The following is a 17,066-nucleotide window of genomic DNA, read 5'->3' on the forward strand; positions in this document are numbered from 1 at the left end:
GAATTGATTTATACGTTCCTGCGGTCGCTCACGTCACTGTGCCAGGGGCTGAGCTTGGCTGAGCGGGCAGCTGGCTCTGCAGCGCCTGGCTCAGGGCTTGCAGCCGCGTCCCAGCATGCCGTGCAGCGCGGCCATATTGCCCCAGCACCGAGGGCCGGGACCGTCCAGGCTGGACGGGGGGAGCGGGGGCGGAAGAGCCCTGCCTGGAGCCAGCATGGTGGCAATATGGACCACAAGGAGCAGGCAGGGGTCAAGTCACACAAAAACCACGAGCCAGTGTGTGTGCAGGGTGTGTGTGTATGTGTGTGAGTATGTGTGTGTGAGTGAGAAAAAGAGAGAGTTAGCAGCGTGATAGAGAGATAAAGAGTAGATAAAGACAACCCCTAATTCATTAGAATAAATCCTTTCCCTTAATTATTGATAATGAATCTGCTCTTTAATCTTTCTCTTTCTTCCTTCCCTTATCTGCCTGTGTCAGCACTTTGTCTCTCTAGTTTGGTGTTGGGTGGTAAGGCCTCGTTCTCAGCCACCCAAGGGCAGCAGTCAATAACATCCCATGCTGCTGGTACTGTAAGCAGGAATGTGATTAGTAGCGCAGAGAAGTATGGAACAGGCAGCAGCAGGAAAGCATTAACTTGAAAGAGGAAGAGAAGAAAAATAAACTTAAATGAATGTCAAATCAAACTTACTGCAACAACATAAAAGAAACTGTCTGTCTGCTACTGGAGCAGGATCACATTATAACCGCTGACCAACATACACCAGTGATCAATGCTGTGTTGCAATCTTAGTGCAGCATCAGCGGGCTGATTTTGTGTGCTTGCACTCATGAAGCTCCATTTCCCAGAGGTCTGTGCAGCACACGTAGTCCTGGTGTGGTACTGGCAAGGCCTCAGCGACCCCTAGCTCACCTTTGTGTTTGTTGGCTGCTTGTTTGAACAAGAGCCAGCGGACAGCGCCTCACTGTTTACCCTATTCAATATTTCATGGAGAATGAACACTCACAGAATGAGGGATCGCGTTAATATTGCTGTTAAAATTAAGCGATAATTAAAATTTGTTAGTTTAAAAGCCATCGCAGTCTATAAAAGTTTGATTACTGGAAAATTAGGTGCATTAAGTTTTTATGGGTTGGCCTGTGCTATCGCTTGGGAACGATTTTTATGCACTTGTCATGGGCATATGGTGCAGAATTGTGGGAGTGTGTGTGTGTGTGTGTTTGTGGGTACGGAGGTGTGAGGGAAGCATGTTGGTTCTCTGAAAAGCTGACGCACTTTAATGCTAAAATCTCCACCCTTGTGGTCTTGCTCATCATAAGTTAAATCACAGGACTACCACTGCTTGGGAGCCACAACTGAGACAAAATGCCAATTATAAATCTGGACCTGTGTGTTGGAATAGAGAGGTCAGAGGTCACATACATCTTAGCTTCTTTATGGTTGTCTCATTTGTTCCAGTGATGTCACATCAGTGCTCCTGTCCAGGCTGCGTATTGTTGTTGGTCACTTTAACATCCAGCTCCTTGTTGCAGGGTGCAGCAGGGTCCTATCAGCTCCTATTACTAATAATAATGTTAGTTAGCAGTCGACAGCTCGTCCAAGAGTTGGAAACCACTCGTCATGTCAGAGGAACATGACCTTGACTTGTGGAATAAATCCGCAGCAGTAGTTCGTCTTGTCATAACAGCATCTACCTCATCTTGGTAGTGCAGCTTCAACAGTCCCTCCAGCTTTTGAAGTTTTTCTTTCCCTGGGAATGATGTCACCCACCGCTGAAGCCCAAGTGACATTACTCAACCAGACAAGAACGGAGAATGTGCACAGTTCACCTTCATATTCATTTCACATCCTGTGGCACAAAACCAGGCAGTTATACAGTGACACAATTGTGCGGCTAACTGTTGACAGTGGTTGGACATTATGCACAGTGGGACTGTGGAAAAACTGGGCTGATGCCAGCCTGTTTTTCTTCTCTATTGAAACATCAGACTGTCATGGCAGAAATGGATGTTGCCAGGCATCACTAATGAACCAATTAATCAATGAATTAGCTGAGCAGCGATTAAATTAATGTGAGCTGGACTGGCAAGCGGCAGTCGTGGATATATCCTGGGGAAGGTGATTAACACACACACAGAACAGGCAGCGATCAACAAGGCCACTATTAAGTTGGACAACTTCCTGAACTTTTCTCTTTTCAGCTAAATATAGCAGCACTTAATTCATTTTATTTGTATGTGGACCAGAGAAATATTATCATATTTTCCCATGCAGCCGCACAGCAATGCTAATATGCTGTGGAGCTATGTTTTCAAGAGAGGTTGTCATGTATGTTTTGCTTATATTATATATTTTTTAGTTATAGCTGTCAGTCTTTAAGTATTGTCTTCTGAAACAAATATCATCATTTTGTTTTGAATTAGTCTTGTTGCAGGGTGTGAAATAACCAATGAATATAGACTTTGACCCTATATGTTTTTTTTACCACTTAAATTGACAATTTGACATAATTAGAATAATATACTAATAATCAGGAAAGCTTTCCTCAACATTTGTAATTTTAAATATTACAGTATTGTGTTAAAACAGGTCTTAATTTACAGATACTTTTTTGCATCATGTCAAGTCTTGGACAATCACACAGAAATGCAAGGCCATCAATAAAATGAATAAGGATAACATCTTTTAAACCTTATAAATCACATAAACACATATGTTAAAAAAATGCTTGCTCTATGTAACACAGTTAGAGAAGAAAAATTGCACTCATATTCATAACTCTTGTCGGTAATTTGGGATAATTATTGGTCAAATAAATGACTGTTACATTAAATTAGTCATTTTACTGGAGACCTCCTTGTGTTCCCTCAAGGAAACCTGCTGGTACTCCAGACTCAGACTGATATAAGCCACTTCCTCTCACAGCTTATTACATCAATTGCAGAACAAACATGGGACCTGCAGCTTGCATTTTTGCATCCTCTGGTATTTGATGTGCTTGTGTGAGTATTGTTTCATTGTTAGTGTGTAGGACAACATATGAGCTACCCCCACAGTGGTTCTCAAAGTGGGGTCTGGGGCCCATGCAGTGGACAGTTTTGAGCAGGCTGTAGGGGCCTCCAAGGAGCAAAATGAGGAACAGTCACTGTTCACTGCACAATAATTTGTTGGAAATAAATGCATTTAGACAATGTAAAAGAATGTGGTAATTTTTAGGTTTCATTTTCACCACCGTTATTTCCTCACGCATAGTGCAGATAGTTAAACAATTCATCACCAAATCAACAATAACAAATTTCCCCTTATGAACCCATGGGGCTAATTTTCATAAAATGGGGGTCCATGAGGTCAACCCTCAGTTCTACCTGATTTCCAGAGCACTTTGTGTGGATGTATGTGTTTAGTGACCAACAATGCAGAACTCATCATAATCAGCTCTGTGTGGGCCGCTGGTCTAGAACTGTACCACATCATCCCCTAACATTCAGCCCCCCCACACTTTACTTGAGCCGAGATGTTACAGAAGAGGTGGGGGTGGGGGTGGGGGTATTGGAGGGGCTCCCTTGATTATGTGACATCCTCCGGAAGACCGCTGGAGTTGTTTCCTCCATTACTTAGAGGGGAAAAAAAAGAGGCCTTTTCACTATTGAGACTGTCACTCTCAATTTGAGCTAACGGTAAGCATGCACAAGGCCTCCTGGATATCCCTCCCCTCCCACCTGCTCTTACCCCACTCACTCGAAGCCCCCCTCACCCCCCAGCACACACACACACACACACACACACACACACACACACACACACACACCAACCCAACCTCCCCTCCCCCTGCAGCGGATCGCCGTGGTGACAGTTTGATTAGATCATCAATCGTGGCCGTTAACAGCGGTTTTCCTGAGCACCTGGACCGGCAGGTCACAGCTGGCTCTGAGCTACCGCTGTCCCCCTGACCCAGAGCTGTGTGTGTATGTGTGTGTGGAAGTGTGCTCACCGAAACACAATTGCACATGAAGTCCAGTTTTGTGTGTGTGTCTGTGTGTTTGTGTCCAAGAGCAGCTCTTTGTACTGTAGTCCTGTATTCGTGAACTTCAAGTACATGTGCGTGTATTCCTGTGTCCCATGTGCAGGTCCAGGTGTGTGGCAAACATGGCGACATTTGTGCTCATGTATTCACTTATCCATGTCTATGTACAGTGTGCTATTGTGTTCAAGTGTTTGTGTGTGTGTGATTTTGAAATGACCCCAGTGCAGTGCAGGGCTTTATTTGGATGTCCACTGTTGTTACAGTTCAGTACAAATGAGAAATGCATTTCCTCAGGGGGGCCTTTAGACCCACCTTGTTATTATTTTCTGATATGCTCTTTGTCTGACCTGGGAGGTTAAAGCACTTAAAAATGTTTTAATTCTTTACACTGGTTATGAGAGAGTGCTTTCCAGAGAATGAGGGCGATGACAGGTGAAAATATAAATGTTTATGCATGCAGAGAGACAAGAAGAATAAAGTTGGAGAAAGAACTACTGTAAACTTGAAATAAACAGAGGACACATCTGTATCTGTGGGTTCTCTACCAGATACTTTCCAGAGTGTATAGTTCTCTTGTGTTTGCAGATACACAGATACCAGTGTGTAGCAGTTATGGCTACTCATCTGTAACCCCACACACACACTCTTTACCGTAGCTACGACACAGTGCACCTCACAAACACACATACATAAATTCACCTGCTTCCCCGCGTTGTCTTCGGCGGCTGTATCAGGTTCCTCGTCGTTCTGGTAAAGCAGTTAAATTTATGGGCTAACAATAATGGGACAAAGTGTGTGTCTCGTTGCGATTCCTCAGGTATTCCATGATTAAATAAACGTCCCCAGTCTTTTCATAAAGCTTGTTTATGGCAGCGTGGCACCATATGCTACTGCTTCCACCCCACCCACCCATCTCTTCCTCTCTCTCTCTCCCTCTCTCTCTTTTTAATTCTATCTCTTTTTCTTTGTCTCTCTCCCCGTTTTTCTCCATGCTTCATACACTGCCCTACACTGCCTCTACCAGATGCAGGCTAGCCATTATTCTGTGGCGGAGTCGTGGTGGAGAAGCTAAAGTTGTGAATTAACATGTAGAAGCCATTACAGAGTGATGATGAAATCCATCTGCGCTGTTTCATAGGTGCTACTTAGTAAATTGTCTGCGCTGTAATGGCACAATAGTAACAATATGATTCTATTTTATCAACTCTAGGGCCTGTTCATGTCTTCTCTGTTATGTAGGTGCTCCGATGTGACTTACTTGTTGGAAGCTTTTGGTTTTCTACATTGTTGTTCGGGGCAGAATTATTGGAATTTATTTTAATCATCTGGTCATGTCAAACCATCTTGGTGTGCTTTTTTGTTAAAGAAAGATGACTGACAACACACTGTAATTGATTTTAATATTTTTTTTATTCACTATACTTTATAATGTATTATTTACCTTCCTTTTTATGAAAATCCAATTTTCTTTAACCAAACAACAGGTAAAATATAGAGAATTTTGTAAAGGTTAGAGAATGCACTTTTAAATAAAAGAAAAAATACTATATATATTTATACACAAAGTTGTAAATCATAATCTAAGTGATGCTACAATATGTTTATTATGTCAGATGTGTAGAATAATGCAAATGTAAAAGACATGTGAATGCTGATGCTCATATTTTGTCTTAGTCTGAAGAGTCTGTGGTTGGATAGTTTTGACTACACAAACACAAGCAAAGCAGCAAAAGTTAGGACCAGTAATTAATTCTCAAAAGCAGTGTATGACTATGTGTGTGTGTGTGTGTGTGTGTGTGTGTGTCAGGGGATAGAGGGGAAAAAAAAAACAAGTTTCTACAAAGCAAAGTCAGAAAAGCAATTAACTTCTCCAGCCAGGACATGGCAGTAAACACATGTGATTGTTCGCTATATTGTCTTGTGTCTAGTGTTCTGTCGTGACCAGACACAGAGAGACTGACTCTGTATACTATAGACTTTTGTTGTGATTATTAATGGCCATTTCACATTAACCTCGCTGTGCTAATATACTCGACAATGGCCCAAATCACCTGAGCGATGAGGACGATGGAGGCGGCCCTGTCCCCCCTGTCCAGCCGGCGCTGTAGCAGCAGCTTACCCTACTATCCCCCCTACCCAATGACCAAGATTAATGAAACCTCCGCCGTTTTTAATTAGCATGGCCGCAGTCATCAATTACGTCTGCCCCACCCCAAATACAAATATTGTTATATTTGGGGGAAAAATTCTTGATTTATTTCATTGTGGTGGCCGAAGGAGTGAGATGAATGGCCTCCCATCATGGTCATTTGCAGGGGATGAGGAGGAGGAGAGGGGAAGGGAGAGTGGGGTGGGGGTGGTGGAGGGTTGGGGAGGGGGTAATAAGATCACTAGGAGTGGGGGGAGTTGTGTCGCGCATAACAGTACAGTAGAGGACGTGGACAGGGCCAGCCAGGGAAAGCCAAGTCCACAGGGAGAAACCAGTCTGGGTCTCAGTGTCCCTGTGCAGGGATCTGACTGCAACTATCCACGAACTTAATTAGACTTTCCTTGAACCCACAGCTGCATGATACCAGTTTTTGTGGAGTCGATGTGAGTAGCAGGTAGTTGCAGATTCTGTAGCTCAAGTACTGTACCAATCAAAGTACTACTTTTTCATGCCACCTTTACTTGCCTTGTGACAAAACAATTGCAACATTTGCAGTTCTTATTTTGCTTTTTGCAAATCTGCATGATACTTCTGCAAATCTTTGATCGAGTTTCTGAGGAGTTTTGTTAAGCTTGGTTGTATTGAAGCTTCTGATGTTGATTTTGCCCCTCCAAACTTTCATATTGCACGCTACATCGTGCCAGCTGCTGTTTTCCAGCAGGTAGCTGCTATCAAGTGTGCCCTTTACTGATGTTGCTTGTACATTTGTCAGTAGTTTGTATTAGATTGTAACTTTTCATTTTTATGACGTTTGATTCAGTGTTTCTCGCTAGTTTTGTGCTGAGTATTGGATGTTAGTATTTGTGAGCTGGATAAGTACAAGTCCCAGCGGTCCATCTCGTGATTGTTACTTGAACACAAAGAAAGAGTGTGTGAGAACATATTTAAGGCTGACATTTTCCTCTAGTTGGTTTTGATGTGCTGTTTACAACAGTATTGGCAGACAGGTTGGGGTTGCTGGCTCAGTCTTTGCCATGAAAACAGCATCCCTCATTAGAGTTCATGCACTAAGCTGGTACACTTAATCCATATAGATAGGTGTAGAAAATAAGAACGCATTAGCAAAATACTGTGCCACAACTTAATGTCCTTGTGACAAGAAATAGGGTCTGTGCCAGATCCTTCTTTTTAGAGCTTTTCTAACTCCACAACCCTCATATTTGGAGATTTGTCTACACATGTGCTCCATCCAGTGTTACTGAAAGCAGACCAGACTGGTTTTAATCCTGCCTGGTCCAGTTTGCTCAGTTACGACGCAGTAAAGAAAGAAAGAGTGCAGACACAGTATTTGTATTGAATCTCAGGCTTTTTCCATACTTTTTTTCTTAAAGAGTTTTCATGTCTACACTTGATTTTCTTATATTAACATTCTGGTATGAATTGAGTTATGAAGAAAAATAAACTCTCCACCAAATCAGTTATTCAAAAAAAGAAAAAAAAGCCAATAGTTGACATGTTCAGAAATGATTAGCCTAATGCAGCCTCTTTCTGCAGTTCTTCACATTTGCTAATATCTGACTAGGATGTGCTGTAATAATAGTGTGCATATATGCTGCTTTATGACTTGAAGATGTGCATTACTCTTTTCTGTGGTCTGGGAGTTTGGGTGTTTACGCTGCGGTGAGCCACCAGCCATTTCACTTGTGCTGGCCGCACACACACACACACACACACACAGATTTTATACCCTTACTGCCACGGCCATCGCCTGCCCACTGACTCCAGAGAGAAGGGTGGGAAACATCTTGAATATTTTATGAAGCTCGGGAACCCCACCTCTGTCTTCCCCACCCTGTGAACCACCGCTGCTATGTCCAGCAGAGCGCACACACACACACATACACACCAGCAGAAAACAGAAATAATGTTTTAAATGCAATCATTGTCAGGCCCAAACAATGTCATTTATCAAGGGAGCATTTGGGACTGTATAATAAGTTTCACATTATTAATACAATTTTTCATCCTCTGTCAAGCCTATCTGATTTATGGCACATGTGTGATCTAAGGTGATCATTGAATTACAATTCCAGTAATAAGAGAGAGAATGGACCCGGTCTTTTACTTCTGCCCAGTGAAGCACACACACACGCACATACACACAAACACACACCAAAACCTCTTGGATAAACAGTCTCCAATTGTAACATACAGCAATTACACACAGAATACAACAGTAGTCAGGACCGCCCTATGTATGTTATAACTTTTACTGCTCATACCACGGAGCAAATTAGCTAGATATTTGTGAGTTAAACCAATATGCCAGCTTCCTAAATTCAGTGAGGGAGAGGAGAGAGGAGAACAAAACAAATGAACCTAGGCCCCTGTTAATTAGATAAGGGACATAGCTCATTATTCTAAAATGATATTGGGACCCAGAGAGTAAATATGAGTGGCCTGTTAGGGGCTCGGTAATGGGACGGGGATGCACGTCGTTACAGGGCCGAATGATTTACAGCTAGATGCTCTTTGATGTATAGACTGTACCTTTTATTAAGTGGCTGTCGTTACGGTCACTGGCTCAGTCATTTCCCTTTGTGTCTAATCAAAATCCACATCCAGACACCCCGCCATACAGACCCCAGCTGCTCCAGATGGGAAAGAAAATAGAGCAGGAATGTTGGCGTTCCCTTTTCTTCTCTTCCCACGGCCACCTCTGCCGACGCCCCCAGCCTCGGCTCACATTCAGCAAACACTACCAGAGATGCTTATGATGTAGATAATATAATCTAACAAACAACAACAACAAATAAACAAATGGAAATGTGAAATTATTTTGAGGTAATTAAATAACAAAGACAGACTCCTATCATAACATTTGGATCCAGTTTGAACAAGTATTTCCACTATTAGCAGTCTTGCTTCTTGGCTTTATCAGATTAACTTGTTGTTGAGGGCCCACTGATCGGCGTCATACATCATCCTGTTTGATTTCTGTTTAGAGCGAATTTGGGGAAGCTGCTAATTGGATTGTGGGAGTCTAACCCCGGTTAAAGATGGTAAACAGCAAAGCAGACTTGTCCCCCAACTCTCAGCCCCACAGGCTTCTGAAACGCCAGCTCTCCTCAGGATCGCCACAATTTATGACACATTTTCTCTGTATTCTTAAAAGATAATTAGGTTTATCACCGATTTTTTTCCCTCTCAGCGCCCCCCCCTCCCCTCCTTCCCTTTTGTGTACCTGAGAGCACACAATTGCAGCATAAAAACATAAATATTTCTGCAGCACAGCAGCGCTGGCAGGTGAGCCTAATGAAATTCTAGGAGTGTAATTTGATTTACGAGGTGCTAATGCGGCCTGATATTAGAGAGAAAAAGCTCTGATATGGCTGCCTTGTGCTGTATTTAAGGCCTATCAGAAGCCTGATAAAGAGCATCCTGTCCTCAGCACTGCGGCTGAGTTATTGTTGCAGATATTCATATTGATAGTAATTCTTCCCGACGCAATTTAGTGCCGGCAATATATAAATATGGAGATAATAGTTAATTTTGGTGGCTGCTCAGATTGCGATGCTTTAAATTCAAGACTTACAAAAAAAAAAAAAAAAAAAACTTTGAGCTGTGAAGCATCTGGACACTTTTTAAAGTGCCGGTGAAAGGATGGGTGGGGGTTGAGAAAAGGCCTTTGACCGAACCATGTCACACAAATCAGATTTTCCAGTACTTTTCAGCAGCTGCTAATTTGAGCAAGAGGCTTTTTGGAGCTCTTGATTTGCAGTTTTTTGGTCGAAACATTGTGATTAATAGTCTGAAATCTGTTAAAAAAAAAAAAAAAACTATCGAGCCTTTAAATTAAATGATTTGCACACACACGGAGAAGGAGATTATTTTCAGGCATTTTGTTCAGAATCTTGTTGGTTCGCTCTCTTGCAAAATAGACTTCTTGTAATTTAAGGTTGTGTGTGCACAAGGGTGTGTCTTTGTCTGTGTGTGTGTATGTGCATGCACTTTCCAGACTCACATTTAGGTTTGTGTGTTTCAAAGTGTGTTTGGGACTATTGAGCTATGGCTCATAATAAAAACAGGCAATAACAGGGCCACCACAGAGGGACATGGCCTTTGTGCCTTCCTGCTCCCCCTTCACTCCCCTCTCCCCTCCATGCCACCTCCTTCTCCTTGTGGCCTCTCCCCACCCCCTAAGTTATGGGCTGAATAACAGCGCAACAATATTAAGATAACATTTCCTGATTGTTTGTCAGGCAGGAGGCTCCTTCACCCCGCTTTCATCACGTCCACCGTGTTCATTAAATTGACAATTTGTATTTGCCCTACAGCAGGATAAACAGGAGCTTATCTGATGGGCCTGGTCTTTTATTATTTATTTCATTATCTTTTTTTCTCCCTCTCCTCCTCCTCCTCCTCCTCCTCCTCTTTCTCCCGGGATTGAAGGTAAACATAAATCAGCAGCAGCATCTCTGTTGTGTACCGTTGTTTATATTGCAGTCATATGCAGCAGCAGTCCTCTCAGAGGAGGTTCATCTACAATACTCTGCAGACACATGTGGCCTCTTCATGGAGGTTTTAGTTGTTGTTTTGTGTGACACGCTGGCTGTACACTCCTGCAGGTCTCAGTATGATATAACTCGATAGATATTTCACTTTAAAATGCCCTTCTGCTGGGATAATTCTTGGGCTTGTTCCTAAGAGATTCTGCCCCTTTTTGCAGCAGAGTTTGTCCTGTTTGTTGTATCCACTGCAGCAGCCCAGAGATTGTTGTCTTTCTTCATTTGAATGTTAAACTAGCACCATCCAGGAAACTGATTTGAGTAGCCACAGACCACAATGACTACAGCACTTTCTAAAGCATTTCTCCTAAGCACTGTGAGCGATGATGTTGCCTAGTTCGATATCTTAGCCTAGGAACAAGCCTGTCGTCGGTCGACATTGCGCACGCAAACGAAAAATAACGAAGCCAGAGCCCTTACTTAGGAAACAGTTGTCCCAGAAATTTAATCTTTTCCCCATTTTTTACCCAACACCCCCCTCTAATCAGGTTTCAATTGACTGCCATTGAAGGAAGAGCCTCTCCTCAGACACATATATAGGTTCGAACCCAGTCAGACACCATTTAAGGCTTACTCAGTCTTCCTCCCAATATCTTGGAGAGCTCAGGGCCAAATGATTTAATCTTCATTCAGCTAATTTAGTCTGGATTTAAGCTGCCGGGTTGTCGAAGTGCAGAGTGATAGTCTGAAAACAGGATGAGAGGGAAAAGGCAGAGGAGGGGAAAAACGGAAGGAAGGAGGGAGGGAAACAGAGAGCGAGAGAGATAAAGATAGAGCGATGGAGGGAGAAAGAGAGAGACAAGGGAGAAGGAGGGGGCTGAAGATGATGATCCATCCTGACCCTAGTGAATGCTGTCATGTTCCTCCCTCTAGGTAATCTCTCTCACTCACTCGCTATTTTGCATGTGAAAATGCTCTCCTGACAGTTGCATATCAGATAAACCCCCCCCCCCCCCCTTTTTCCCTTCGCCAAATAAACAACAGTCTTCACTTTGAAGTTGTCTGTTTGTGTCAGTTTGGCTTGAGGCGAGAGTCGGCCTCTCTCTCTCTCTCTCCGTCTTTGTGTTGCAGCGTGAGAGCATCGGCGGATTATTTCCTCTCACACCGACTGGCCAACACAAGAAAACCAGAGAAGGAATTTTTAGCTGTCCAAAGACGGCTAACGCAATCAATTCAGCCAATTAAAGAAAATGCCCTTTGTTTACATGCCAATTGATTAGCATGATGCTCCACAGTATAAAACCAAAGTTGCAGTCAGGAGAGGCAGGGGTGTCTGTTTGGCCCACGGTATGACAACGTCAGTGAGCGTCATATTTTTTGTCTGCTGCAGTGAATTGTGGATTCATATTTGAATTTTCCCCCCTATCTTTTCTTGCTCTTAATCATATAAACTGACCTATTTTTAACACACTGTTACTAGAACGCATGATCACACTTTACAGTAAAACACACACTCTACAAGGTCCCCCTCAACAAGCACCACCTCACCACTTGGGGGTGATAGCGAGTGTGTGGTAATGAGTCAGGTCTTCCTTTCCACCTCCTGTTAGAGGTACAGTAACTCCTCCTGAGGGATTTAGATCACAATTAAGGCCAGTGTGGCCCTGTGATGTTCTGACAGTAGCCCTGTATGCCTGAACTGATGACAGGATCACACCACAGTATAGATATGGTAATGAGTGACAGTATAGACACAGCAGCATGCAGCTCTCTGAGCACACGGGGAAGAGGCCCACCTGGGTCTTTGAATAAATCTGCACAGGATGTCAATCATGTTGCTTTTGCTTCGTGATCAGAAGGAAAAAAGAAAGGGAGGAGTAAAGCGAGGGAGGAGAAGGAGAGATGCAGGAGGAGAAAAAGCAGGGAAATAATGACTGGAAGTAGAACTTGCTCACGGTTACAGATGTGTATTTCTGCTGTGGCCTTTAGCTGGTCAGAGCTTGACAGTCATGTGAAAAAGCAAAGGAGCAGTCAATGCAAGTGTAATTTGGAATAATATTTTCTTGCAATTTGAAATGTATATCTCAGTTCTGAAATTTACAATATCTTTTATTTGACTGTGGTTTGGCCCTTGCAGTGTAGTAAATTAAAATCAGGAAGCTCAAATATCTTAAAAAGAGCCTTGATCAAACCTAAATACATGCACTCTTTACCTGAGTACAATGAAAAAAGCGCCCCCACACTGGGATCACAGTTCCCTAAAGTTTCACCCAACACAGGTGGCCTCAGGGTAACATGGGAGGGAAATGAGTCATACATACAACTAGGGCTGCAGTCAATGACTGTTGTCATTATGAATTCGCATGCTGATTATTTTCTTGATTAATTGATTAATCATTTACTGCGTGAAATGTGCAAAATGCCTTCTCACACTTCTCAGAACCCAAGTAAGTAGGAAGTAACTACTTTAAATATCTGAATCCAAATGATATAAAATAGAGAAAAGCAGTGAAACCTGACATTTTAGAATTTTTTAGATTTTTTTTTTTTTTTTGCTTGAAAAATTATTAAAATGATTAATTGATTATCAAAATAGTAACCAGATTTATCCATCAATCAACTTGTAGATTACTCAACAAATCATTGTAGTTCAATATATAACAAAATGGTTTAAAACATCTGTTAAAGATTAAAAAAGTGTAAATGATTTTATAGCACAGATAAATGGATTTATATGATCATAATTACACTGGTCATTTTGTTATATATCCAGTAAATCTCATTTCCCTCACATGGGTATTGAAATGAGGAAAACTGATGAAGACCTGTGTTATATCAAAGTGTTGCTAATATATCTTTGATTCCAGTGTGCAGGTACCTGTCTATTATGTACTTGTTGATTTCTTTGTACCCAGTACCTCTCCTACTAAGGTTTTGTGGATGTGCACACAACTATTCATTTATAACCAGTCATTTATAATCCGTACATTTCCAATTCATCAACTTTCACACTCACACAAGGAATTACTAATAGTATATATGACATAAATGTGCTTCAGACCCCCCAACCATTACCTTTCCATCATTACTAGCCCCTCATCTTTTTCTTGACTTGTCATCATGCTTTTTTTCACCTGGGTACCTGCAAGGTCTTAAAATGTTGATGATGATGATGATCATCAACAGATTGATGTTTGTGTTCTTTTAGGACTGTGGTACACATCTGTATGTTTAGGTTTGAAACCTTGCTTAGACACCACAGCTATAGACACACTGTACTTTCAAACCCTAAATTCCCTGTCAAGAATCGCAGAACTTTCTCAAGCTATTTTGAATCTTAAATTGGCTACTTTGGCAGCATTTTCTGGATCTATTTTGGTTGTTTTGTTGGTTTTAAATTCAGTTCTAGGATGTATTATAAAAAGTCTTCAAATTTAAATTGGCAGACCTCCCTGTCTCTCCTACTTCTGTCTCTCCATCTTTCCCTTCCACTCTCCTTCATACACAAGCACATTTACTCAACCTCTCTCCCTCTTTCTCTCGGTCTCCTCTCCCTCTACCCCCTACCTTTGGTGTGTTTTGCATGGTGCCTGGCTGTTTAGAGGCAGTATGCATATGTATGGGCGAGACGGTGGATCGTGACGGGATCTGACATGCGGGGACAAGATCAAAGCACTCCATCTGATCCCATAAAAACAGACGCAAACCCTCCTCTCATCCTTACAAAACCCCCACTGATAGTCAACTCTGCCAGCCCCGACTCCTCCATCTTCTCTCCTCTCCTCCTGCCTTCCCTCTCTCTCTCTCTCTCGTTTTTCCTCCATCCCAGCATGCCGTGTGCCCACGTCAAGGCCTGCCTGCCTGCCTGACTTTGCGATTACGCCCTGTGATAAACAATGGCCCGTTTAGCTCATAAAGCAGGAGTGTTGTGCATAATGCTTACAATAAAAGATAGCATCTCTTCACTCATCTTATTTACCTCTCCCACGGTGGCATGGGCGACAAGCTGTTCTATAAATACCTCGGGGAAGAAGGAAAGGGAAGGAAATACAGATGCAGACTTACATCTGTTGGTCAAATAAAGTCTCTGCCAAGTCAGTTGATGAGAAGGAGAGTAAAACAGGGACGTTTAAATATGCATTTCAGCTTAGAGCCAGGTGATAAAGGATAAAGGCGCCATTTTAAAGCGGCTCCATCCTTCCTGGTAAGTGAGCTTAAAATGTCCTCTCAACTAGCACAGGACAACATCCATATCACATTTGGATTTATCTTTATGGAACATATAGATTGATATGGAAGCCAGGACACATTTTCCCTCTCTCCCTCTCTCCACCTTCCAATCTTTAATTCCCTCCTTTCTCCCTTTTTCCTCCCTCCCTCTCATTCTCTTTTGCCCCTCACACCCCCCACCTCTTCCCCTCCTTCCAGTAAGGAAGATGTATGAGTTTGAATTATTGATTCAGACACATGCTACATGCTGCTTGGAGTCATTATTTGTTCAGGTGAGTGTCATGCTGCTCGCTATGAAACAGATACCACGGGGATTAAGCGACACAATCAGGGCTTAAAGACAGCCGCCCTCCCTAAAATAACATGGCCCTCGCTGCAAGACGAATGCTCCCCAAAACCCGACTTCATTTGTTTATGACTCGCACATTAGTCATTCTGCGCCTAAATTATAGCGCGGGGGTAAAGATTAATTCAAGCACAGGCTTTTTCTATTGTTTTTACTTCTGTGTGTCTCTTGAAGCCTAATAACACAGCAGATGAATATAGGTGCAAACATCCTACACATAGATTAAAAAAAAAGAAAAAAAAACACTGCTTTTGTTGCGTCGTAGGCGTCGGCATGAAGAATAGACAGATGTCCAGAGTAAAGAAAGAGCGGCATGCATATTCACATTTACTTTGCTCTGATTCTCATAAGAGGCAATTGGCACCGTACAACAAAACAACATAAGCCACACATGACAAATGATGCTTTTGCATTTATTGGATTGATACTAACTATCTAAAGCAGAGTGCGCACTAATATTGATGATGTGAGTAAGAAATAAGAAGGACATGTTTGTTGAGAAGTTAAGATGGAGGGAAGCTCTGATACAGAAGCCTTAAGAGGGAAGCGGGTGGTAAAATGTTGCTAACTGTTCATTTAGCCCTGGCTAAGTGGTCAGGGACGCTGGACAGGTGAACTCTATTCTCCCCACTGGCCCTGCGGGGTGTGTGTGTGTGTGTGTGTGTGTGTGTGTGTGGACTGTAACAGAATTTCTCTAGTCCTCTGGGCCCTGGTGCAAAGCAGAGAATAAATGGTGGAGGTGGCAGGCCAGGACAGAAAAATCAATGCCTGCTTATACAGACATGACACACCAACAGCCAACTGCATTCTGTGTATGTGTGTGTGTGTGTGTGTGTGTGAGAGCGAGAGAGAGAGTGGGGGCATAGATGTACAGCACACAATCACACAGCCCTGTGTTCTGTGGGTGTGAGTGCGAGTACCCAGCAACCTCCATTTCCTTTCTCACAGGGTAGATTTTCTAGCATTTTATGTCAGCTTTGGGATCAGTAAATAACTCTTCGTTTTTTTCCCTCCTCCTCCTCCTCATTCCCCTCTGCCTTTCCTCTTCTCCTGCAGGAAGTTTGAATGCGAGTTGTGTGAGCGCTCCTTCAGTGAAAAATGGGCCCTAAACAACCACATGAAACTGCACAGTGGGGAGAAACCATATAAGTGTGCCTGGCCGTCCTGCCACTACGCCTTCCTCAACCTGTCAGCCATGAAGGACCACTATAGGACACACACTGGTGAGACACAGCGAGCTAGCAACCTCCACTGTGAACTCTTAATGCGCTACGCCTACATCAACACACTGACTGAAGCTCTAAAGTACAAAATTCATAAGATTTGCTTTTTAAAGGCAATCACTGTTTTTAAGAGTGGGGGACAAAGGGTTATTTATCAAGAAACACTATACTTGGATCAGACAAAATGTACTTTTTCATCCCTCTATAGCTGTAGACTCTTTAACAAAATGAAGTTTATGTGTTAACTGTGAAAATCTCACATTAATTATGAATCTTCACAGCTTTGTTTGGAATAAATATACACACGTTTTTGGCCGATAAAAGCCATGACTTGTCCATCTGTACTGATTTTCAACATCCAGAGAAAGTCGAGAACTAGTTCTTGGCGGTTTTGCAGACACTCTTGTTAGACATTACCTCCTGATCCCAATAGGACCATCACTATTATATGATGTTACAACAGCCAAATATATTTGAATAGAGTCAGTGAATAGCCAAAAGGGAGAGGGAAAACACCAAAAAGATGTTTCAATTTCATGCTTGTTTGTTATTTATTTAGTAATATTTATTTTAGTGCATAATGTCTG

General features: G+C 42.5%; 1 protein-coding gene across 1 annotated transcript in view; it reads left to right on the forward strand.

The window, feature by feature from the left end:
* znf407 (zinc finger protein 407) overlaps positions 1 to 17,066 on the forward strand; it is a 141,740-nt gene that overhangs the window by 68,045 nt on the left and 56,629 nt on the right. Inside the window, exon 6 of the mRNA XM_018683751.2 lies at positions 16,313 to 16,479. Within this exon, the coding sequence (XP_018539267.1) occupies positions 16,313 to 16,479 (167 nt within the window). The remainder of the gene's footprint in view (positions 1 to 16,312; positions 16,480 to 17,066) is intronic.

Source organism: Lates calcarifer, linkage group LG15 (genome assembly GCF_001640805.2).
Source record: "Lates calcarifer isolate ASB-BC8 linkage group LG15, TLL_Latcal_v3, whole genome shotgun sequence".
NCBI classification, from domain to species: Eukaryota; Metazoa; Chordata; class Actinopteri; family Centropomidae; genus Lates; species Lates calcarifer.